A 25,915-nucleotide genomic window follows, 5' to 3' on the forward strand; every position below is an offset into this window, starting at 1 on the left:
AGCATCAACCCCCCCGCCCAAACAAACAAACAAAAACACCCTCCAAATCAAATGCAACCTCTTGTCTAAAATCCATGATTAAAACCTGGTACAAACAGGTGAATATATATATATATATATATATTTAGTAGATGTAATATTATTTTTTCTCTCTCTTTCTTGTTATACAGCAAACATTGCAAATATAGAAATTTTCTCTGTACAGTAGGACAACTTCGGTTTACAATGCAACATGTGGTAAAACCTCCCAGTGAATGAACACATGAACGAGCCTTCGACTGGATGAAAGTCTAAGCTGGAAGACTCCATTTGCAAAAAGCCCAAAGGAACTTTCTCCTTCTGGTCTCTTTTTGGTTTTTGTTTTGTTTTGTTTTGTTTGGAAGGGAAGGAGAAAGAAGAAGACAAACTGTACACAAAGAATCCACAAAATCACGGAATAGGGAATCATGCGATGCAACATTGGAATACTCCAGACCTCAAATCTCTGCCCAACCTCCACCCCTTTTTATATATTTTTTCTTTCTTTTTTTTTTTTTTTTTTAAAAAAAACAAAAACTTTTTTTTCACTCCATAGGTTCGTTTTTTTTAAGAGTCTTTGTGTTCAAATTTGGTGCGTATCTCTTAAACATGAGATCTTTTGTAATCTCTTTCTCTCTCATCTATTATATAGACTAATTATAGATTTTTCTCATAATTTATGGTTGGTTGGTTTGTTTGAAAGACAGTCTGGATAAAAATAGCCGCTGCGGGTTTCTTTTGGTCCAGTTAGTGTTAAGTCACGAGCTGCATGAGGACTCAGGACTTGTGCTGGGCAGACACACCTTTCCAGTAGTCTAAGATGTCGTGAAGATCCTCATCTTTGGCAAACTGGACCTTTTTGCGCAGGGCGTGGCCGGCCGCCATATATTCCTCCTCGTCTTTGTGCCGCTTCCGGTTGAGTTTGAAGCGCTCCCAGATGCTGTGTGATGGTTTGCATGTGTACTCTGGGCTGGAGCTGTAGCTCAGGTTGTGATACTGGGGAGAGAGCTGAGAGTAGGCCAGGTCTCTGGGGCGGGGTCTGGTCAAAGGTTCCAGAATGGAGGGCTTACGCCCGCCCATGCTGTCGTGCTGCTCCCCCTGGTGTGAGCCCGGGTAAGAGTGCCGATGTTCGCTGTACTGTCGGATCTTCTCTGCCTCTGCTCGCAGAATGGCCGCCGCCGGTGTCACAGTGAGGATGGTGTCTGCGGTTGGGGATGTCTTCTCAATGTACTTGGCTTCTGACTTGTGGCCTGAGCCCTCAGAGCGGAAGGATCTGGGGCTCCGTATGGAGCCGCTGGAAGAAGTGCTGGAGCGTTTGGGAGGTGCCTCCATGCTGTGATGTCTCTGCAGCGGGTGGCTGTAACTTTCCTTGTACACAGGGGACAGGAAGCCATGTTTGCCAGAGATCTGTTCCGATAAGAGTACCAGCTGAGGTTCAGCGGTGGAAATCGCCCCCGATTTCACCCCCTGGAAGGAGGTAGACTCTGATTTCAAGGCATCAATGCAGTTGTTGATAATCTGGTTCACCTTGTCCACCTCCTTCGTGATGGTGGAGATCTCAGCCACGGAGCTCTGGCTGTCAGGCGGCATGGACAGCTCACACTCTCGTCGCTCGGGCTGCTCTCCTGTCCGCACTTCCATGTAGTTGCCCTTGGTGGCCTTGGGGGTCTCGCTGCTGTCTATCAACTTGTACTGCTCGACCTCCCCAGCAGAGGGCAAGTAGGGGATGCGGGTCACTGTCTCCACACCCAGCATCTGCCCCTGGGACAGCTGGGTGATACTGGTTGTTTCTATCTCTGGCCCATACTTTAGCTCGATGATGGTCTTCTTCATGCTGCCAGCTGCCTTCTTGTGCTTCTCCTCCTGCTGACGCCTCTTACGGAGGCAATAGTACACCACCCCCAGAACAATTACCATGCCGAACAGGCAGCCCAGGATGGTCATGATATAGTGGGTGGCAGTGGAGGGAGTGGGCACTGGATCCTCTCTGCTCATTTTGTTTGGGGAGAGGGTGAGGCAAGTGTGGTTGTACCTTAAGACGTGGTGGAGGGAGACCACACAGTAGGTGTAGTCTCTTTGTGCTACAAGGTTAGTGAGCTCAATGTCCTCCTTCTGTTTCTTCAGCTTGGTGACGATGGAAGAGAAGCCGTTCTCGTACTGCGCCAGGATGTACATCTTGCTGAACGGGTACGGGATCTGCACCGTCAGCGTGGCCGAGTTGTGGGTGAGATGCTTCAGCCGGATGTTGGGGCGCATCTCCGTCTCGCCCACGGGCGTGTGGAGGGAGACCTGGGGTGTCGTGCCGTCCCCGGAGAAACACTCTTCATCAGAGCATGGACTTTCTGACGGAGCTGTGGTCACTTGGTATCTGGGTGGGATAAAGCGAGGTATCATGGTGTAGGAGCTACCAGTGCAGAGGGTGGAGAGCATGCCCAGAGCATTGCGGTAACCGGTCCGGCCTTGGCCTAGCAAGAAGTAGCCAGTGTAGTCTGGCGGGGAGTCGCACTGCATGCGGTCATAGGTGCGCGTCATGTTGGTGAAGCCTTCCAGCCACTGCAGGAAGCCTAGGAGTTCACAGGAGCAATAGAAGGGGTTGCTGTAGAGTTCACAGACTGAGAGTTTGTTCAGGCCCCTAAAGGTGTTGCTGTCCAGTCTCTGGATTCTGTTCATGGACAAGTCAATGTTCACTATGTTGGGGCACTCCCAGAAGGCATTGGGGGTGACTGCCTCAATGAGGTTAGCCTGGAGGTAGAGGTACTCCAGCTTTCCTAGGCCCCGGAGGATTCCCTCGGTCAGGTTCCTCAGGCGGTTGTAGCCAAGCTGCAGCACCTGGAGATTAAACTGTCCTGAGAAGGCACCATCCTCGATGTAGGAGATTTCGTTCTTCGTCAAGTTGAGGTATGTCAGGTTACCGAAGCGGCTGAGTGAGGAGTACTGCACGCTTTTGATCTTGTTGTCGTTCAGTCGCAAATCCACAATGGTGCTGTTGATTTGCTGAGGGATGGACTCATAGGGGGGCTGATTCTGGCTGCATATAGCCAGCCAAACGAAGCCCTTGTCGCCCTCGATCAGCCAGCAGTCTGCCCGCACCCCGCCAGCGTGCAGCAGAGAGACGGCCGCCACGCACACACACAGTGCTGACGTCACTGCCCACCGACGACCTGCCATCTGGAAGGGCAACGCGGAGAAGGAGTTCCCTTATCTGCTGGAAGCGGGGAGGGGTGCTGAGTCGGAGAGCAGGGAAGTCTTGGGTTAATGTTCCTTGGGCACCTTTGCTTTTCTCTCCCTTCTCCTCATGGTTTGGATCCAGTGGGAAGTGTCCAAAGGAAAAGGAGAACCTCGTTGTCCAAGCTGCCCAGTGACCACCCACGGGATGCCACCACCACAGGCTTATGGGGGGCGATCCTATGTCATTGGCCCTTCTGGCATTTTTTCGGGCTTCCGCTGAAGTCAGGCGGGGCTGGGTAGGTACTTGGAAGGGGACTCTCTCTGGTTTAGAGACAGGCTTTTCTTTCACTTTCTACAGTGCCTCGCCTTGTTTTCTTTTTGCTGCCCATCTCCAGGTTGGCACCGGGCTTCTTCTCCATCTGCCTCTCCGTGCATCTGTCTGTCTGTCCCTCTCAGCACCCTTGTCTGGTCAGTGGGCTCACCTGCAAAAAAACCAAACAAAACCAAAAAACACAAAAGCGAGACAAAATAATGTTTAAGGGCATTTGTCACACTGCAGCAGCTTCTGGGGCAGCGATGAGACTGGCTTTCCCAGCCCTGCTTTTCCATTAGCACTAGGTGCCAGGTTTTTTAACATGGCTATCATTATTTATTTATTGGGGCGGCGGGGGCACACATAATTGAGTCTGCAGTTAATTTTAGGCCCAGATGCTGGAATTTCGATGTCTACTGATGTGACGTCTATATGCACAAAGCTGGTAGTTAGCCATCTACGTCCTGGCATTTGTGACCTCAGTTATGACAGCATTTCACCCACTAATTGGATGCAGGTTGAGGCTTCTTCCAAATTCTGCCTCTCTCTAACTGTGCCTGTAGCTGCTTGGTACCTAGGATAAAACCCAGCACTGGAATCCTAAGCTGTTTCTAGGAACGTGGGTGGTAACTCCAGGATATGTTGGTTTCCAGGGACCATCCGAACCCCACCACTGTCTTGATCCTCACCACTCCCCATCATATTTGTCTTTGTGAGGGTGACTTCCAACCCTCCTCCCCCTTTTGCTGTCTTCACAATCTCCTCCCTTGGATGTTCAGTGTCAGGAGGGGAGGAAATTCCAAGTGGTCACTCCCCCAGTCTTTTAGTAGCCTAACACATATACAAAGGGCAAAGAGAGACCCTTCCTCACCCACTATGGCTGTCTCTGCTCTAAGGCCGGGGGCAGGCAGCTTCCCTGTAAGACTCAGGAGAGTGGACAGGGAACCCTTTGGGGATCCCGGTAATGTCACAGTACTAAGGAAAACCTCAGAATTCCTAGTTAACTTTTGTTTCAGAGTTCTGAGTAGCGCTACTCAGCCTTTTCCACTGAAATGTTTTCTGGGTTTTTGAGTAAAGGAAAATGTTTGCAGAAAGTGTCTCTGCTTTCCTCGAAGAATGATGTCTCATTGGAACACCGAAATTCGAACATTTGTTCGGTTTCCGACAGATTTTGGCCAAAAACATTTAGGTTTTGGCTTTTCAACAAACAGTTGAAATTTCCAGTGGGAAAAAATCCCATTTTGAAACCAGCTCTACCCCTGAAGGACTCACTAGCTAGTGTGCTGTGCCTTATGGGGCACTAACCGCTTCTGAGCTTACTGCTCTTGAAGGAGAAAGAGGCTTTCCCTTTACTGCTGACCTTTGGTTGAGAAAGCTACTTCCTGGCCCACCCAGCAGGCCCTTGAGATTTGGTGGGGCTGAAGCCATGTCTGGAAATCCTCCATTCCAGGAAACAGGAGGAGGAAGAGCAGAATCTACCAGGACCTGGTGAAGCCATCATTGGTAAGTAGTGGGGTGTCCTGGGCCTTAATAGGTGTGGTAGTTTGTGAATTTATCTCCTGTGAATCTTCTTCTGTCACATTTGCAAAATTTAGCAAATCTGGAACCGGGGGCTCAGGTAGGGTGGGCCCGGGGCTCAGAGTGGGGTCAAGGGTTGCTGTGAATATTTGCCAGCTAGAACACTAGTACTCACGCTGCTGTCTGGGAACCCCCCAGTGGCCCATGAAGCACTTCCTGAAACTCCACACGGTGAAATATCTTGAGAACCATGTGGGAGGGAAGGTGGGTCCAGAAGAGGGTCTCTCTCTCTCTTTCACCAAGGGCTCTGCAGAACACATAGGTGGTTGTCCCTAGGAACAGACACGCTCCCAGGATTTCATATACTCACTTATTATACTCGCACCCAGCATTCCGGTAGAGCTCTCACCAAAGCTAGCCTACAGCCAGAGCTTGGCCAGGTCCTCTGCTCCCGGGTGTCAGGAAATGACACCTGGGTCATTTGAAAGCAGCCAACAAACTGGTTCATAACTCACAAGTGGAAAAGAAACCAGCAAGTTGCCTGGCTTTCAGACCCCAACCCGATCCGTGCAGGTAGAACCTGGTTGCATGGGAGAGCACACAAAAGTTGCCTTCTTCCCAGGGTAGCTGCATGCTGCTTGGGCCTGTCCTTTCCCAGATATTAGGAAATAGCAGATTGAAAAGTTAAGCTGCTGTTACTCCCTAGGACTTGTCTGGCAGTGGAGCTGTCGCTCATTAACGTGCCCTTTTAACTAATCCAGTCTGTTTTCCCACCTCCCACCCAGCTCTGGGGTAGCTACATCACTCTGTGCTGGGTGGGGCAGGTCGCTGAGTCATATGAAACATGGCAACAGTGGGAATTTCGGGCCGGATTCTGCCTCCTCCCATTGAGCAAGACCTCGTGCTGAAAGCAGTCCCGTTGAAATCTGGCCCTTATTTTCCATCTCAGACTCGGGGAATATGAAACAGAATGTTTTCCAAAGCTGAGAACCCAGTTAACCAGTCACACTTTATAGCCTGGTAAACAGGCCAGTAATAAACAGTTTATTTGTCCTTACTGAATAGCGAACAATGAATATTCCAAAATGGAAACAGTTTGTTTTACGTTACATGAATAACAAAATCTGCTCTAACTTCAGCTGTTTGTGACAGGAGACTATACAGCCACAAGTCCCCGCCCAGCTGGAGAGACGTTGATAATGTCTTTGGAAAAAGCCAAAAGCTACTGACCATAGTGTCCCATATGTAGGCCAGGTCTAGCCAAGAAACTTTTGTCCGTCTAGTAATGTTAGGGGCGTGTTTTTGTGACATTTCTATACCAGCGAAAGCCCTAGAGTGGAGGCAGTTAAACTAGCAAAAAAGGTGCTTTTCTGGTAAAGCTTATTTTGTTTGGTGCATGGTGGTATAAGCTGAATCTCAACTGGGAGAGTTTGCCAGTATAACTATGTCAGCAACCGTCTTCTAGCGTAGGCTAGGCCTTGGACGCAGCACGGAATGGAAAAGGAATTCTGCCCTCGAGCGTTTCAGTGATTAGCCTCAAACACCTTACATCTTCCCTTCGCTAATGGAAGGAGCCAGAGGTTAATGACTACAGCACAGGTCTGGGAGTCACATAGATGATACTCTCAGATATGCCACTGTATCCCTTGTGGCCTTGGGCAAGTCAATTAACCTTTCCATGCCTCCGTTTTTTCTTCAATAAAATGAGGACAATGAAACTACTTCCCTGGTTCACCAGCTGGTGGGAGGCTGAAGTAAAGCACTTGGAACCCTTGATGAGAAGATGGGGAGCTCTCATCTGGAGCTCACGTTGTAAACACACGCCACTGAATGTAATCTCTGTTCACATGTCATGTGGGCTCTGAGCTTCCTCTCTGAGTCCATCTCCTGCCCTGTAAGCCCTGCCCCGCCCCTTTGCATCCTCTCCCGATACAAAGCAGACTTGGAAGAGAAGCTCACGGCTTGTTCCCATTAGGGGCAGGCAAGTTAAGTTGGGGTTGGAAGCCATGACTGATGTTCTTTACTCTGTATATGACACCTTTCACCCAAAAGCTCTCAACGTGCTTTACAAGCCAATTGGCTGACTAGGCTTAGATTTTTTGCTTACTCGTGTGGTTAGATTTCTGCTGGCCTAAGAGCCTTCTCCGCTCTGTTTATGGACGGCTGCCAGCCACAGCCGCAGCTCCTCGCTTTCCCCTGTCCAGAGATCGCTCACGTGTTCCCTGGGGAGCAAGCCACCCCGAAAACGGTGTGAGAAGTGCACCCCCCCGAGCCATGCCACACCCTAAGGGCTGGTGTGGTGGGTGCTCTCCCCCTACCCCCACCCCCATGTGCTGGGACCTCCCTGAGACCCAATACCTCCTGGAGCTCCTGCTGCCTTGGTGTACCACAATACTGCCCCCACATGGGCCTGTGCATTAAAGGCACAATCTGACCTTATACACACTGCAAGAATCCCTTCACTCCCCACTTTTGCCCATGACACAGCAGCACCACACAGGACATCAGGGCAGGGAATGAAGAATCCTGGCTAGTTCCTTCCTTCTCTTTGGTGGGCAGAGTCTCTGCCTCCTCTGTCTCCGAGCTCCCACTTTAGCCTCACCCAGCGCTTCTGAGCGGAACCCTCAAACTCTGGGGACGTCTGAGCCTGGATCTATCTCCCAGAGTGGCTCTGAACCCAGCCCTTGAATCTTGGAGAGGTTCAGCTCTGGATCTCCATGTTGGCTTATCTCTCAGCCCCGGGGCACGTGGCCCACGGAGCAGTACTTCGGCTAAAGGAGCAGGAGCTTCCAGGGAAGGAGAAAGTGGAGACAAAACCACAGCGAGGATACCACAGCTGAACCCAAGGCGCCTTCTCATGCAGCCTGCGCTCCTCCCAAGTCTAACCAGGGTGGAGAAGGCTCCTGTAAGTGACTCGAACAGGTTCAGTAATGCTCATGCTGGGTGTTTGCTTTTGCTGCCTGTGTGCTGCCTATCCGTTGGTTTCTCTCCAACACCAGAAACTGAAAAAGGCATTCTATCAGCAGCGGAGTTTAATTCCAGCTCATTAAAGCAAGCAATTTGCTGGTTTATTTGCTTTGCGGAGTGTGAATAAAATGATAGCATTAAGGAGATGTAACCGAGGAAAGAGGGGCTAAGCTCCCTCTTTATTAGATTGCCGGGACATGACTGGGGAGCTGAGACGCAGGCCTTGTTGTTTTGCACCAAAAAGATAATTGCTCATCTCGCTGGCACTTGGCAGCGTGCTTCCCGGCGCGGTCTTTGGGGTGGGACCAATGTCAGGCGAGGGGCTGAGCATCTTGCAGTGCAAGGGAAGCAGTTAAAGGAGACCTGCAAAGGGTTACTAATTTTTGTTTTATTATAATGGATAAAGAAGGCGTAGAAGTGTTCAGTTTCTGCTCTGCTCTGGGCCGTTCTTCCCACAAAAAGTGTTTCCTGCTGTTTGCTCTTCCTTTAGGAATAGTGGGCTGGATTCTCAGCTGGCGTCAAATGGCGTAAAGTAGCTCATAGTCTAGGCGGCCCCACCAGCTAATAATCAGATCTATTATATCTCACCTGCCCTGTTTTGCTGGCGATTTCCTTGGAGGCCTGGGGAAGTAAGCTCCCCCTGCCCTCCACTGAAAGGGTATGGGGTCTTGAATCTCACTCGGTGATCTTTGCTCCCTGCTGTTTGAGTTGGTGTTGAGAAAAAACAACAAAATCTCCACAGGTTTAACCAGCCTGACTAATAAGTCCCTCCTCCCCTGACCCTGGACGACTCCTCTTTCACTCTCTTGGTACTTGTGAGGTCATAATTCTGCCAGTTTTGCAGTCATCCATAGAGTCTTCCAGGAAAAACAGGGGAGAAAGAACCTGTATTTCTAATGTAAAAACCAACCAGAAAAATAAAACATTTCAGATGTTTTTTAATCCATCATAAAGAAACAAAAAAAGGAACAAAGACACTGCCTCCCTATGGTTGGGATAACAATACCCACTGATTTGACATGATTCATTTAATCTACACCAGAGATGTCTTGCCCTTTGGTTTAATATGGCTTCGTTCTGTCAGGTGTACATTGTCAGTGACACCTTGGCTGTCTACTCCTCCCTAGCTAAAACAGCTGAAGCTCTGCTAAGCTTATCTCAGGAGAACTTTACTTATTGCAGGTAACAAAGCATGGCTACTGCTGTATTTCCATTTATGAGGGAATATGTTCAATTTCGGTGCTTGAGAAAATGGGATGCTAAAGCCAGGAAACAAGCTCTGTACGTTTCCCTCACACCCTTCTGCTGATGCACCTCACTCCTGACCTGTGATAGCCCTGCTACACCCTGGATCCACACGCAGCGCTCCTTGGTCCTGATCTGCAACACGCTTATTATTCCATTCCTGGGCCCTTTACACATCCATGTCAATGGCACCTCCTACAACCAGGGACTGCTGTGGTTTGTGGTATCCAGTAGGGACGGGACAGAGAGCATCAAACTCATCACTTCTGATTTCCGAGAGCTCCAGAACCAGATTTCTTGAGACTGAAGGGGCATCATCCAGGCTCCAGAAACAAGCGTCAGGGTGGTTGGGTTTTGTTTCCATCTCTTGACTTATGGCATCAGTAAATTAGATCCGAGTGGCAGCTGCAAGGGAGCCACCACTGAAATAAACAAAGCAGCTGAGAAGGGAGAGGGATCTAGGCCGCAGATCTAATAACACGCAGTCTCTGGCACTTGATTCTTAATTGTATTATTCTACTGAATGAGTTATTTCAAGCTGTGGATTGGATTTACTGACTAGGGGCGAAGAGCCAGATTAGCACGCACCCTCTCTCTCTTTGGTGTATCCTTTCTTCCATACCTCTGTTTGTCTCCCTACCTTCTGACTCCATCTGGCCATATGTCAGCCTCTCTTAGATCCTCTTTCACAGTCACACAGGTCAGGTTATCAATAAATGAAGGAGCCGTACTACAAAGAGAGCAATAGCGCCGTGGCAGTGATACATTACAAATGATAAATGTTTAATCATGCAAAGAGGTGGAGAGGGAAAATTTGGCTAACAGGGACCAAATGTTAAAATGAACCCAGGCTATTCATTATGTGTAAAATAATATGAGGAGACAGCTCTAAGATGGCAGAGAAAACATTTATTAATGATGAAGTTTCCCCTAAATGGCTTAATGTCCATTCCGTATATGTCAGGTGCAGAAAGAGTGCTCGCAGGCAGGGTTTCTTCTAATTCATATTCCCGGGATCAGTTTACATTCCTCCTGCCTGGTGATGTCGGTTCTCATTGCCACTCCATCGAATAACAAAGGTGCCCAGGCCAATCAAATCCAGGTTCCTCTTCAGTACAAAGGTAGCATTTGGATTCCTCGCTAAGCGCTCAATACGGCACAGCTTGGGTTTGCATCGTTGTAGTAGTAGGATTTTATGTTTGTATTTTGTATAATTTAGAATGAAGGATCAAAAACAATAAGATAATAATGTAGCGTGTATTGAATGTATTGATGTATGATTTGACCATATCCTGCCAGCCACCCTTTTTGAGTAGCAGAAAGGAACGTCCTAACAGCCATCGGTAGAGATGCATCAGTCAGAATTTCTCTGTGTCTGGACAGATTTCAAGGCAGTAACAGATTTTTGAGGGTCACCACTTTGTTGTAGGTTTAGCATTTTAAAAGAATGCCATGATTGTTTTTCTTTTGCATTTCAACTTGATGGTCCGGTTCAAAATGTTCTGTGTAAATTAATTCTGTTTTGTCTGTGAATGAGGAATGGGTGTTAAGAGATAAGTGTGAAGGCCATCACTGAACCAGATGTTCTAGGGAGAAACCGGAGACAGACACAAGGGCGCCAGGAGGTTGCCACACGCCCTTGTTGAAATGTCAGAGGAGGGCAGATTGATGACTCTAAAGATGAGACAGGCACCTATCAATGGGGACAAGATAGCTGTGATCAAAACCAGCATGGGGTAACTCCCTGAGAGCAGGGCCGCCCAGAGGATTCAGGGGGCCTGGGGTCTTCGGCGGTGGGGGGCCCCCGCTGCCGAATTGCCGCCGAAGACCCGGCACTTCGGCGAGGGGCCCGGGGCGGAAGGACCCCCCGCCGCCGAAGATCCAGAGCGGAAGAAGCTCCGGGGGCCCGGGCCCCACGAGAGTTTTCCGGGGCCCCCAGAGTGAGTGAAGGGCCCTGAAAAACTCTCGTGGGGGCCCCTGCGGGACCCGGGTCTGGGGCAAATTGCCCCACTTGCCCCCCCCTCTGGGTGGCCCTGCCTGAGACACTTGATGAAAGAACAAGGTAAAGGATGAGAAAGACAATTTAAGAAAACGAGCACTCATCAAAGAACAATTGATTACAGCACGATGGTAAAAAACTCATTGGTCCCAATGAAGGAAAATCACTATATAAACGGGGTGCAGTGCCATGAAACTTTGGGTTCGTCCTGCCAAGACGTCCCCGGAGCATTGTGTCATGACCGACAGAACCCGGCTCCTACCTACCCGTGATCAACCTAGCTGGCCACTAGATTGATCTGGACTCTGGACTGGTAACTACACCTCTACCCTGATATAACATGACCCTATATGACATGAATTTGGATATAACGCGGTAAAGCAGCGCTCCGGGGGGCTGGGCTGCGCACTCCGGCGGATAAAAGCAAGTTCGATATGATGCGGTTTCACCTATAATGCAGTAAGATTTTTTTGGCTCCCGAGGACAGCATTATATCGGGGTAGAGGTGTATAACATCAACTGTATGTGTATGTGGTGTGATTGAATGCACATGCTAATTGTTGTAGCTTCAATAAACACCGCGTATTGCCTTTTCCCCTGAAAAAGATCCCATGTGCTTCTTATAAGCATAGACTCGTGGCCTACCGTTTATAGTTGATCCCCAGGGCTTTTGGGCCAGGGCTGAGGCCCGGCACCTCAAAGCGTGGCAGTTCATAGCCCCGGCACCTCTGAGCTTGCTGTGTCGGTTATGAAAGTAAAAAAATTGCTTGAGCCCCAGCACCTTTCATTACAAATTAAGTCCTGTTGATCCCCCAATGCTTCACGGAGTCAGATAATAGCGTTCCCCAGTCAATTTCACTCGCTCTCCCTGCTATTATTTATTATTTAAGAGGCAGAGGCAAGGGAGGAAAGATATGTTTTCAGCTGAGGTTTGAAGGGAGATGAAGAGGCAATGAAGCAGAGAGATGCAGGGAGGCTGATGCGCGAGAGAAGGCTTTTAGTGAGACTGTGGGGAGGGGCACAGAAGAGGTAGGGGCTAGAGAGGTGGAGGCAGCAGGGAGGTGGAACAGAGACAGGCCAGTTCTGTTGCCCTTGGTCTGTCTGCAGAAGTGCCATGGACACAAGCCGGTGCTCTCTATATAGACTGAGGGCAATATATGGCCCAGCTGGTTATTCCCATGCAGTGTAAGTTCAGGGGAGCTGGCATTTGGGGCTGTCATTGACACATGTGAAATGAGTGCCGAGCAGAGGTCAAACACTTCCAGTCTGATTTGGTACATTTCACACTCACTTTGGACTGATGGCCATGACTCCACTCTGGGCAGGATGGTGGAGAATCAGGCCTAGTGAATGCCAGTTTGTGGAGCTCAAAACTTGTCCCTTTCCACAACGGAGGGTACAGTCCGCAGAAGTTTCCATAAAATCAGAATTTTCAGCAGAAAAATTTTGATTTTGCTGAAGTGTTTCTAAACAAAATATTTCATTTTGGGTCAGCGCAACATTAAACTGCATCTGCCTAAAGTGCTGCGGTGCCTTATGGGAGTTGTAGTTCAGATGCTTCATGCCCCCATTCTCTCCAATGGGCTGGACTCCTTGGCTAGACTACAACTCCCATGAGGCAAACACCGAAACAAAATATTTCCATTTAGAAATGACTAGACATTTCTGCATGGGCATGTTTCATAACTTTTCATCCCAAATCAGGACGAAAACATGTCAAAATATTGGAGTTTCCCAGACAACGGAAATGCCGATTTTCTCGGCTCACATCTGCAGTCATTGACGCTGCTGTATTCCACCCCACACTGCTTAGCGTTCCAGGTCTAACAAGATTGCAGCCCTAGATAGTACCTCTGCAAATCAATGAGTAGAATAATATGCAGTGTTCAAGTAAATGCACAGAATATCTTCCTGGGTAACTGACCTTCTAAAACCAGCTGGTTACCTGTGCATTATACCAACCTCCTGAAATATCACAGTGGGCAGAGTAAATGTCATATCGAGCTTATGGTAGAGCAGCCAGCTCTTAAAGAAGCAACAAATATAACCATAAGAAGAAAAGAATTAGAGGAAGGTGCAAAGTTTTCAGTGGATGAGGAGAAGCCAAGAACTCTAATCAGGGAGATGCAGATATAACATTTACAGAAAGGAAAAATATCTTTCAATAGGGGAGAATTCCCCTAAAATTGACCAGACATGTCTTGTATTTAGAAATAATGTGCCTGATTTGCCACTTCATTACTCTAAAGTATTACTGCGGTTAAACAGACATAAAACTGGAGTAATGGAGTGGTGAATCGGCCCCAATATTTCCCCCAGAATAACACAATGATAAAGATTAAGGCATTTTTACTTACGGTTCCTCCAATGCCTCAGTACAATGGAGCGAGCTAAGAGGTAAACAAGGGAACAACTGCCCTATTGTTCTTTCATGGTGAAAGACGCTAAACTCTCTTTTCTCTGTGCTGTCGTCTTTGCTCAAACCTTTGCTGTTACTTGAACAGTGTTTTTACTGCTTGAATTTTTAAATCTATTCTTTTGTAAAAGGCCCATATGAATCATTCACACTCCTGACAGCAAAGTCTGCTTTTGTTCAGAAGAACAGCTCTGTGTAAGCTCGAAAGCTTGTCTCACTCACCAACGGAAGTTGGTCCAATAAAAGATATTACCTCGCCCACCTTGTCTCTTTGGTCAGAAATGTTTTTGGCAATGGAGCTAAAATATTAGAACAGCTAGTCAATTTTTTAAAAATGAATTTCAAGCAGATTTCGGTCCTATACCTGCCCCTGAGTTGTCCTGCAAATTTGTGTGGCTTTTATAATCACATTTTCCTAGTATTTTACAAAGTGATTCTCTCTCCTCTTTTTTGCTATGTGAAAGATCCATATGATATGGGGAAACTGACACACGTTGTAATCCCACAATTGGATCCCTAGGTGTGGATCCTTGTGATTATACAGGGGCAACCGTGAAACTGATTATAGATGAAGTGTTAGCAAATACACAAAGGAAGTAATCTGAAATATATTAAATCTGCTAATCTCTTTCAGTTCTAGTATTATCAAGGGTTACCTGTAACAAAAGTGTCAGACCGAAGACTGATTTCTAAGTTGATGGTGTCCTTTTAATGTTCTACTTTAAAAGAAAAAACAACAGCAACAAAAAATCTTGCATCACAAACAGATATATAAATCCTGGACAGAATCTGATACCAAGGTCTAATCTCAGGCACAACTGGGGAAACTAAATTAATTCCTTAAAGGGTTACAGTCACAATAAAAATAATACTTAAGAAACTTCTTTCCTGTGTTACTAATACCTGTGGAGCTTATTATAACTGAAAGAACTGCAGACAGCTAGTTTATTTGTCTCGCTCTTGCTGTCTTTTGTGTGTTTCATTCAGCTTGTGCTAGTCTAGTTCACTTTACTATAAGCTGAAGTTTCACCGTCTGGGTTTTGTTTGCTAGCACAGTGCTATTCTGTTTTGTGTTGAACTAAAGCTGCAGAGGAAGATTTAAAAAAAAAACACTTTTTTTTTGTCTTTTCAAATCTCCCTGTTCTGTTTGCTAATCCCACCCACCATCATATTTAGCATTTTACAAAAACCTGCCTCTGGGGGCTGACCTAAATTGATAGTGAACTATTAGGTAGAGGAAGAAAAGAAGAAAAGAATTCCCTTGTGTTAAATATTTACTAGTCAAGTCCTGATTGAGTCCCTCCACCCTCTCCTTGGCAAAAGACATGATTGTGTATGTTAGGACAGAGGTGCAAACTATGGGCTCAGTCATGAGCCCCATATGTCCCCATATGGGGGAATAACAAAATGTAAGGTGCTCCTTTACTCCTCTACATAAGTTACTTGCATCCCAGGTTCCAGCAAGGAGGAGAGCAGCCAACTGGTGGTGGGGAGTGGATGGGCAGGGGCAGGGAGGTGCCTTGACTCTACCCTCCGCCCTACCCACCACACAGGTGCTTGCCAGCACAGAGGGGGAAGTGAATGGTAGTGGGGAGAGGGCTAGCCCAGTTTACTTCCCCCGCTGAAGCAAGTGTGAGCAGGGACCTAGTTGTGACTTTCTGCCGCTGACGTGTGACTCTGTCCTGTTTCAAAGGCTGCACAACTGTGCTCTGCCCCTTACTCAGAGCTTGTGGTAGCCCTGTGCTCTTGCCCTAGGTTGGAGCTGCTGTGCAATTGCGTGCCTAGCTTGTAGGAAGGATGCTTAGTTGCACTGGATTGCTCCAGCCCCGTCCTGTTCCAAGTGCATACAGGACTCGTAAGCAGGCAGGGGGTGAGGGGTTTCCAGTCTGCTGACGACACCTAGATGTGCATCTCTATCTTGTCCAGTTTGGATGTTGAAGTTCAGCGCTTCTGCCAATGTCCTGGATCCTGGATGAGCGCAAGGTGGCTGAGATAGAACATATTTAAGTAAGTAAGTAAGTGTGTGTGTGTGTGTGTGTGTGTGTGTGTGTGTGTGTGTGTGTAAAGCCCACCTTTGCCAATGCAGATTACTTAGCTGTGAACGCAGGTGCTGAAGGTATTCACAGCTTGGCAGCCGCATGCACAGTTCCCCATCTTGAGGGCGCAAACCCAACACACCTGCAAAAAAGTCAGGTTGGAAGCAGTGGCCTGCTGAAAGTGTGGCCATTTGTGTGGCAGATTCCAGCCTGGGGGACACGGGTCTGGTGTGAGTTAGAACTCTGAAAAATGAGGTTGTATAGGAAGTGCTCAAGCTACCTCAACCAGAGGTGGGCACGCTGCTACAGGGAGTCAGGGTGGGCCGGTGGACTGGGATTCAGTTGACTTGAGCGCTATTCCTGCCTCCGCCACATGGTTTTACACAAGTCACTTCACCTCACTGTACCGTGTGTCCCCTCCCACACATTGTCTGCCTGGCTATTTAGTCAGTGATGAGCTCCCAAAATCCTAATTACCGGGTCCTCAGCGGCACTTCGGCGACGGGGGGCGGGGGGGGGAGAATCTTCACTCGCTCCTGGTTTTTGGCGGCATTTCAGCGGCGGGTCCTTCACCCGGAGCGAGCGAAGACACCCCTCTGCTCCCCCCGGCCGTCAAAGACCCAGTAGGGAGCCGCGCAGTGAGTACAAGCCCCACGTGCCTGTTTCCTCCCCCACCCTGCATCCGACCCCAACCTACATCCTGCCCCCGACTGTCCCCCTCAGAACCCACAACCCATCAACCCCCCCCACTCCTTCTCCCCTGACCACCCCCTCCACCCTAACTGCCCCCCAGGACCCTAACCCCTACCTAACTCACCCCACTCCCTGTCCCTTGACCGTCCCGACCCCCCATCCACCACCACCCTGACAGACCCCCGGAACTCCCGTGCCTACCCAACCCCCCTCCCCGTCCCCTGACAGCCTCCCCAAAACCTCTGCCCCCTCCATCCACTCCCTGCCCCTTATCCAACCTCTCCTCCCAGCCCTGGCCTGGCCCCCTTAACATGCTGCTCAAAGCTGCAGAGCTGCCCAGAGCACTGGCACCGGGGGGCGCGAAGGAAGCGGGGGAGGGGCCAGGGGAGCTTCCCCAGCTGGGAGCTCAGGCGGGCCGGACAGGACGGTCCCGTGGGCCGGATGTAGCCCGCGGACCGGAGTTTGCCCACCCGCCGGCCCCTTTAATAACCGGTTCTACTCCGGCTTCTACATTTAACAATTTCTTCTTGCGAACCGGCTCCAGCTCACCACTGTATTTAGTCTGTAATCTCTTGGGCGGCACGGACTGGCTCTTACTGTGTGTATGTACCGTGCCTAGCACACCAAAGCGCGTCTTGGCTGGGGCCTTTACATTACTACAAAAAATGCATAATAGATAGAGAGTGAGAATCACACTCCATACCTCTTTGCATCCCTGCTGGGTAACAATAACTTCCATAGGCTGTGGAAAGCTAAAGGACAAGGCACTGGGATATGCCAGGATGCCTATCATTGGCATAAGCATTTCATATGCAGGTTACCCAAGATGAAAAAAACCAAGCTAACCCAGAACACTTACCCTCTCTGGAGGAATGGAGTTTATTGTTAATAATCTACTGCTAAAAGGGTAACATCTGTTTTGGACAAATTGTAATGAGATTTCAACCCCAGGTGGAGGGAGGACTCCACAGTAATAAATGACTTGCTGTATGTCTAAATAGTTTTAATTTTTTTTCTGGCAGAAAGAGCTGCTTTTCACCTCGGGCTTCCGTTCGCCAGCTCTTTTTGTTTAATGATTGCTATTAATTTCCAGGGTGGCAGATGGATTCTAGTCTAGTGGTGTTTGAAACGAGAACAGCAGCCCGTGAAGGTGTGTGCTTGCCATGGGTATGTCCGTGCCACGCGTGTCTATATGGGCATGCCACGTGTGTGTTTGCTTTGGGGGAAAGTTACCGCTGCCTGATGGATGCTCACACATGAGTCTTGATCTCTTTCTCGCCTTTGAAAGGGAAGGAGAATTGGATTCTGTGCTCCCTGTCACTGGGTCTGCTGCTTTAGGCCCTGATTCAGCAAAGTACATTGAGGTCATTGGGACTTCAGGGTGTGCTTAACGTTAAGCACGTACTTAAGTGCTTTGCTGAACTGGCGCTTTAGTGACCTGAGAACAGTCTCATCAGAGTGGGGTAAATGCTCACTACCAATACATTGAACCAGTAGTTCTGCTCTCAGTGGTTTGGTGTTGTCAGGTAGGTTGGGCAGAGAATGTGGCCTTAGCCCATTTGAAAACCATTTCTGTAGCTCAGGGGTGGGAAAACTACGGCCCGTGGGCCGCATCTGGCCCTTCAGATGTTTGAATCCAGCCCTCGAGCGCCCGCCGGGGAGCAGAGTCAGAGGCTTGCCCCGCTCCGCGTATGCCATGGCTCTCTGAAGCAGCGGCAAGTCCCTCCTCCGGCTCCAACATGTAGGGGCAGTCAAGGGCTCCGCATGCTACCCTCGCCCCAAACACCACCCCCACAGCTCCCATTGGCCAGGAACCATGGCCAATGGGAGCTGCAGGGGCGGCACTTGCGGACACAGCAGTGCACAGAGCCGCCTGACCAGAACCTGCACCTCTGACCCCCTCCCGCGCCCCTGCCCCAGCCCTGATCCCCTCCCGCCCTCCGAACCCCTCAGTCCTAGCCCAGAGTATGCTCCTGCACCCCCAACCCCTCATCCTCATCCCCAGTCCCATCCCCAGCCGGAACCCTCACCCCCCCCACACACACCAACCCCCCTGCCCCAGCCCGGAGCCCCTGGGGTGTTGCAACACGCTGTAATGGTTATAACAAGGCAGCAAATGGGCCGGACCCCCTCCTGCCCTGCCTCAGTGCCTCGACCCTGGTCTGGAGTCAGAGGGGAATTCACACTGTGGCTGTGCCGATTAATGCCAACTGCGTGAGAACTGGATTGAGTCCAATACCCGCCTGTCTGATTTGGTGCCCATCACTATCTCAGCACCAAACACAGGCCACCCAATAGCCATCGGTCACAGCTTGCGACCACAGTCCACTGGAGCTGGATTTGAACTGGTGACCAAGCGAGAAAAGCCTCTGGGTGCTGGCCTCAGTCCCCTGAGTTAGCCAGTCTGCCAAAGCTGGGACCATCAGTGGGGCTATGTCTACATTACGCAGCTTTTAGCAACATGGCTGTGTCGCTATAAAGCGCGCAGCGTAGCCGCTGTTTGTCAGCTCTCCTGCCGACAAAATCTTCCACCCCCAACGAGCAGCATTAGCTTTCACCCCAGTGCTTGTTGTCGGCAAAACTTTTGTCTTTCAGGGAGCGGGGGGTTAACACCTCTGAAAGACAAAAGTCTTATCGTTCAGTTGCCAGTGTAGACAGAACCTGAGTCTTGTAGGGCATGGGGGATGGGCCCATCAGACTGATCTAGACATGAATGGCAAACCCCGTTGTGGTGAATCATGTGGTCTCACCACTCCCAGTGGCAAGACTTACATTGGGTGGGAGCTTCCCACTGACCAGAGGGGGGTGGGGGAAAGCCCTAAAGCCCTAAGAATGGAGACTTCTGCTCCAGTCCCACTGCTGCCGCTGGCTCTTTCCTGAGAGTTGCTGGAGAGAGATAATCCTGATTAATGCCAAGATGTGACAGCTGGGTTCTCCCTCGTTTCCCATCCCCCCTCTCAGAGCCATTGCACAAGCCCGGCTTCCCGTCAAGCCCGGCATGAAGTGCCAGGTAGTGGACAGATGCCAAGGGCCATGTTGTGTATCGGAGATGGTATGACAAGGAGCCCGGCCTAAATCTTTTCACTAGCTGCCCGGTGCTAGTGTCAGTCAGTCAGGTGCACGACTATACTAGGCTATCAGCTGGCCTAAGGGGGGGGCAGAGGGAGGAGGTGAGGAGGTTTCTATGTGCTAGTGAGCCAGGCCCTCAGGAACTGATGACAGGGGGCAGAGATAGAAAGTGCAGCATCTCAGGTGATGCAGATAATCTCCTTTAATCTCCTGCTCAAAATAACCCAAAGTCAAGTAAAGGAGGGATTATATGGCCTAACACTGTTATCGCTTGTGTGTGACAGACTTAGCTGCCTCTGAAGGCTTGCGGTGGGGGAAGAGGAGGAGTAGCATTACTGGCCTTTTGGAACTGCTATGTCTATGAATAACCGGCGTTGTGAGCCGCTCCCTCAGCGGGGAGTAACTCTGGCTGGTGCAATCCACGGGGCCTGTTCTTGTAGAACGCACAGGAATCGCCCCTCGCAGAGGAACCAGAGTCGGCGGTCAGCTGGCAGACTCTCTGGTCCGCCATATGCCGTCACAGCCTGCCTCCCTCACTCCCTGGATCTGCTGGGACAGAGAGCCCAACCACAGCAGTACCTCACCTTGCCTTTGAGAGACCCCCTGGCTGGGCAAGCCAGGGGGGCATTATGGGGTGAGCGTCAAGAAAAACCTGTGTATTGGGCGAGAGGAACAGCTGGGTATGAACTTCAGTAATTGGAGAGGGAGGAGCGAGATTCCAGATCAAGGCAGGGCTTTCAGACCAACAGCAACATCTGATCCTACATGCCCATTGGCTTGTTAGTTTAGTTACATTAGTTTGTTCTGATTTCCTTAGGACACAGCAATAGCCCAAACCTGGGCAGGAATTTTCTGACAAAATATGTTTTCATTGGAAAATGCTGATTTGTCGACAGCGACACTTTTGTGACACTGTCATTGGAGATGGTGTCTCGGATCCAGGATGGAATTGCTGAGCGAGAGAGAGAGAGAGACACCCCCGTCCCAGAATAACCATTAGCATGGTGGTTTGGGCACTCACCTGGGATGTGGAAGACCCAGATGGTTCCTTGCTCTGCCTGATTCAGAGCGGGACCTTGAACCTGGGTCTCTCACACCCCCAGGTTAGAGCCCTCACCACCAATAACTTCAAAAGACCCTGATTTTGTCCCAGTGTAGAATGGGAATTTTTCTGACAGCTCAATATGCTTTGCAGGATGGGGAGACTGTTTCCCACCCAGCATTAATCAACACCCTCAAGGAGAGAGAACTATCAACACTTCCATTTTACAGATGGGACAACTGAGGCACAGAGAGGTTAAATAACAGAGTGAGTGATGGGCAGCATCAGGAACAGAGCCCTGGCTGCTGATTGCTAGTCCCCTGCTCCAACCACTAGCCCATGCTCCTTCCCTGCTCCCTGCCTCCTTTTATCTATCATGAGCCCCTCTCCTGGCGCTGTCTGTCTCAGTCATTCTCTCTGCATCCTAATCAGGTGCTGGCAGGTGACTTCCTGGCCCTCCCAGCCCTTTGGGGGCATGCCAGCAATGTCCACCTTGGTGTCAATCCCCTCTGTACTCGAGCTGCTGGGAAAAACACAAGCGAGCAGGCTCATTCATAAGCTCTCAGTGCCTCTCAATAATGGTTGCAAGGCAGCGGCAGTGTGGAGCTGGCCTTAAGCAGGTACTGGCAGGGGGGGGGGGGGAGAGCGTCTTCATTTTAATGAGACTGTTCCTGCTTAAAAGAGAGAGCAGGAGAGCAGCCATGCCAGTTTAATAAACTCCAGCATACAGATTTAATCAGACGGCTCATCGTTCCTCTGCACTGGGATGAATATATTAAAAACGATTCAAACTTTCCCCTTTTGTTTTTCATTTGTATTATGTGCTTCGGTGCGATAAAACATCCCGGGGCCAACGCACGAAACAATAAAGGAGAGATATTAAAGGGAAGGATAACATTCATCTAGCGCAATGCGGCCTTATCCTCCTCGGGAAGGAAGGTTGCATGCGGGCGCAGAATTAGAGGGCACGGCGCTATCAAACCCAGCACCAAGAGAGACGCTCAGCTTGGAGACACACACAGGGAACGTTCTTGGGGCTGGTGGAAGGCGTCGGCCTACGCGACTTCCAAGAAGTGGGTGACTCCCTTTTGGGGCTCCACCCTTAGGCCTCAGAGGAGGGGAGGGGCCACAAAGACACAGAGGGCATCTTGGAACAACTGAAAATATAATGGATGGGGCTGCGGTGCTGAAGGTGTGTCACGGACAGTGCTGGAGGTGGAAGGCTTGTGTCTAGCTACAGACGGGTTCATGGGAGTGAAGGGCTCCTCACATTGCCCCACGTTACAGCTGGGAGACATTTTTGGGCCAGATCTTCTTTTTTGGCAAAGAATGCAGGTTGCGTAACATCAGACCCATTTGTGACTGCGTGTGGGTTTTGCCTTCGCAGACAGTAAATTGTTTTAAAAAAAAATCCAAGTGTTGCCTTGCGTCGCTTCTGAAATGAAACTTTTTGATTTTTTTCGGTTTGAAACGACTTTTGGTTTCAAGCTTTTCTTTAGTTTGATTTTTGAAAATCAAAAAAAAAACCTTTTGAAGGGGTCAAAAGTGAAATGAAATGGTTGTGCTCTCAGTCCAAACAAAATGATTTGTTCGACCCAAAACAATGTTTTGAACTTTTGGATTCCCTGAAAATTTCAAAAATTCTTGTTTTGGGGCTGGCCCCGAATTATTCATTTTCTTGACGTTTTGAAATTGCCAATGAACTAAAAAAAAAAATGTTATCCACCCAGCTCTATGCCACCCTCCAGACCTGGAGAGGCCCCCTCTAGAAGTAGGAGGGGAGAGAGTTGTCTACACAGTTGTGGGCCTCTCTGCTGAGTCTGCCAGCACAGGGGCCAATTTGATGGAGTTTTTTTGGCAAGAGGGGCACCTGCCGTCTAGGAAATGAAGCACAGCTCTGAGCTCATTGCCCAGGGGCCTCCACACAGTCAGCACATGGTGCCAGCTGGGGCCTTTTCATGAAGATGGAGGAGTTGGCCATGATTTATGCTTATCTGCTAATCAAATCTATTGCAGTGACCTTTCTATTAGACAGGAGTTGAAGCTTCACGCGGGAAAGAAATGCATGTCCTCTTCCTAACCCTGCTTTCTACAGGCGCCTAGCTCCCACCCTGCCCATCTCTGCATGGTTTGGCTTCCTCAGTCAGAATCTCTTCCCTCTTTCTTCCTCCTTCTCCACTTTCATGATCTGACTTGTTGAATAACCAGCTTCCCATCGCTTCAGATCTCTCTCGCCCAAGCTCTTTCCTATCGCCTTTTCCTTCCGTTTGATTTCATTTGCTGTTTGTCCTCCACTCGATTTCTTCGTCTCCCTCCCTTTCACCATGCACCTCTCCTCTGTGACAGCATTTCCTCCTGGTTTCTGCTCTCCGTTAACTCTCTCATTCTCCTGCACTCTCTCCTCTCACTCCTTTCTTCTTCCCATCAGTCGCTCTTCCCCCATCTCCATCACGCACTTTCACTTCCTGCTCCCTTGTCAGGCTCTGACTTTGAGCTGGAGCTAGAAACTGGATCCCAGGTGCTGTTTTTTCCTAATTAAGCGGAAATAAATGTCTGCGTTTGCACATTGGAGCTGCAAACCACCCAAACATTCCAGTGAACACTGAGCGTGGGAGTTCTGAACAGGAGGGGGGGCGCTTTCGTGCAGCACCCCTTGCTGCCTGGACTGCACACCATTCTGGGCCTTTCATTGCCTCAGAGAGACTGGCAGTTGACGCTCAGTGTGTGTGTGATGTTTGTTGTCTGTTCATCACTGTGAAGAAAAAAAATGAACACCACTTTGTAAAAACCCCACTTGTATGTGCTTACATTCTTTGTGTGTGTACCTGGATACATATGTGTGGGCAGATCTTCATGATGTTTGTGTGTCTGAGGCCATCGCTGTGTGTATACATACGTATGCATGTACATCTGTGTGCACACAGCTCTGTTCATGGCTGTTTGTATGCATGAGTCTGTGCGTGGGTTCGTATGTGAGTCCAGACAGTTCATGGCTGGCTGTTTGTCTGTGTGTGCCTGTGTATTTATATCTGCATACATGTTTGTGTGACACTCTGCATGTGTGCATATGTTCATGTGGGAGGGCATCCATGTTCATGTCACCATGCACCCGTGTTCGTGTGTAGGTCAGAGATTAAAGCCGGTTCAGGAAGAACATTTCTGTGCCCACTCCTGGGCACATCACCCATGCCAAACAACAGAGAGCGGCTGGCGGAGTTTCCAAAGAACGACTCCCCCTACTTCCCTCTCACTCACGCGCCTTTTCAGGGGGCCTAGAGCTGCCTACATGGAAACCTCACCTGCTCCCCTGTCAGAGAAGCTTGGCTCACCGTGGCCATCGTTCAGCTAGCAGGGTTTGTGTAAGAAGCTGTAACTCCTCACCCTTTTTCTCTCTTTTCTGCTCACCAGCCAGGCTAAACCTCCCCCCACCCCCGAGCAATGTGAATTGAATTAGATTGAATTCATGTATTGGGCTGTGCGGTTTCTTACGCAGTGCCTGTAAATGGTTTTAGAGTAAGGCTCCTCCTCCCGCCCCCTCCCCACCAGCCTGGTGCTGTTCTCGATGGTCTGGCTGTGCTTATAGCTTTTAATGGCACTTTCCCTGTGGGTAAACATGTCAAAAGTTGTTCCTACGTGAAGCAATAGTGGATGGTTTCTGGCTCAGCTATTTGTTCTGCTCCCAGACAAGAGGAGTTGGTTTTAATAGGCCGGGACAAGGCGTTGCAAGGTTGTCTTAATTTTACACAATATCCTAAAAGTTAAAGCCATGCCTGCAAGTCAGCTGCCAGTTGCATTAGTGCCGGGTGCAGTAGCTCCTGGGAGGAGCTTGTATCTGGTCTCTCCAAAGTACTATGGATGGGCAGGCTGCATGCCCCTGGGCTAGCTCTGAAATCAGAATTTTGGCAGACGGCTACAATCCGTCTCCCATCTCAAGAAAGTACCAACAGTATGACTGAGGCAGATGGCAAGATGGTCTTGTGGCTAACACATGGCATTGGGAGTCAAGAGATCTCGGTTTCACTCCTGGCTCGATCACTGATTTCCTTTGTGATCGTGGGCAAATCACTAAACTTCTTAGTGCCCGAAGGTATGTCCACACTGTGTTTGAATACCCGCGGCTGCGAGTCTCAGAGGCTGTGGCTACAGACTCAGGCTTGAAGGGCTCGGGCTATGACGTTCAGGTTTGGGGTCTGAATTCCACCACCCTCCCTGGCCCGAGAAGGAAAGTTAGTGAGTGGGAGGGGCGTTCTTTCTTTGGAAACAAACTCTGAGCCCTATGTCTGCACAGCTGTTTTTTGCACCATAGCACGACCCCAAATCTGTAGACCTGGGCTCTGAGACTCACTGCCGCCAGGTTTGAAAACTCAGTGTAGATGTGTCCTCAGTTGCTTCATCTGTAAAATGGGCCCGATGATGACACTTCTTTAAGAGGTGCTATAAAAATTCCAAGGAATTCTTTCCTTTAAATTGGAAAGATGCTTCTAACCTGAGCCATATATTGTCCGCTGTAGGAGCTGTTGCTAGCGTCCATGGGTGGTTAAACAATATTGTCACATTTGGCCTCTAGCACTCACATATGTTATTGCATCGTTATTTCTTTGTGTATTTGAGTCAATAATTAATCACGTTTCTGTTCCTATTATTATTTAACTGAGTTGTTAATTGTGTTTTAAATGCTATCTTTAAGTGCTTATGCATGATAGCATCTTCGTGATCCCTTTCTTAGTTGTGATGGATTATGCATTTTAAAAATCAATTAAAAGTTTGTACACTAAAAGGTACAGTATTCTTCAGTAATGCTCCTGCACATTACGAGAGTTACTAGAGCATGGTGGCTCGTTATCATAGAATGCTGCAGTAGTTCTTATAAAGGTCTATGTAAATATACATGTATGTATGAGTGTGTACATCTGGTTTGTTCTTTGCTTGTGAGTATTGCATAGTGTGTTGGTGTGTATTAGGGGAGGAAGTGTCAGTGTGTTGGTAAAGTGTCAGTCAGTATTCTCCCCCGAGCACAGGAAGTTGTTATTGCGTTACTTTCATATTTCAAGAGACGGTTTCTCCTAGATCAGGGAGTCTCAACCTTTTTCTTGCTGAAGCCTCCCTCCATATGCTATAAAAATGCCAGGACTCAGTGGGGATTGGGGGAACTCAGGGCTCTGGGGGACCCTTGGGCATAGGCATAGTTTTACCTCTATTTTGGGGGAGGGCAAGAGCTGGCAGGGCTCGAACCAGGTCCGCACAGCGGGGTCCAGGGAGGAAGTGCCACCTCCACCCCTGACTCATTCAGGAGGCCACCCTGCCTGTCTGGGCTGTGGGGGGACGCAACCAAAAATATAACTCAAAGGGGGGATTCGGTTCAAAAAGTTTGAAAACCGCTCAGGGTACAGGGAGGGGGTAGCTAGGGGCTGTGTGCGGGCAGGGGGGAAGC

At 49.3% G+C, this 25,915-nt stretch overlaps 1 protein-coding gene across 2 annotated transcripts in view; it reads right to left on the reverse strand.

The window, feature by feature from the left end:
• Positions 1-541: 541 nt before the first annotated feature.
• Positions 542-25,915, reverse strand: part of ELFN1 (extracellular leucine rich repeat and fibronectin type III domain containing 1) — a 177,934-nt gene continuing 152,560 nt past the window's right edge. Inside the window, exons 1-2 of one of the 2 annotated variants that reach the window (XM_034783984.1) lie at positions 5,193-5,614; positions 542-3,668 (exon numbers count right to left, since the gene is read on the reverse strand). In XM_034783984.1, the coding sequence (XP_034639875.1) occupies positions 796-3,186 (2,391 nt within the window). In that variant the 5' untranslated portion in view covers positions 3,187-3,668; positions 5,193-5,614 and the 3' untranslated portion in view covers positions 542-795. Of the gene's footprint in view, positions 3,669-5,192; positions 5,615-25,915 lie in introns of those variants that run through there. The other variant, XM_034783983.1, reaches the window with a different exon arrangement.

Source organism: Trachemys scripta, chromosome 10, assembly GCF_013100865.1.
Source record: "Trachemys scripta elegans isolate TJP31775 chromosome 10, CAS_Tse_1.0, whole genome shotgun sequence".
In the NCBI taxonomy this organism is placed as follows: Eukaryota; Metazoa; Chordata; order Testudines; family Emydidae; genus Trachemys; species Trachemys scripta.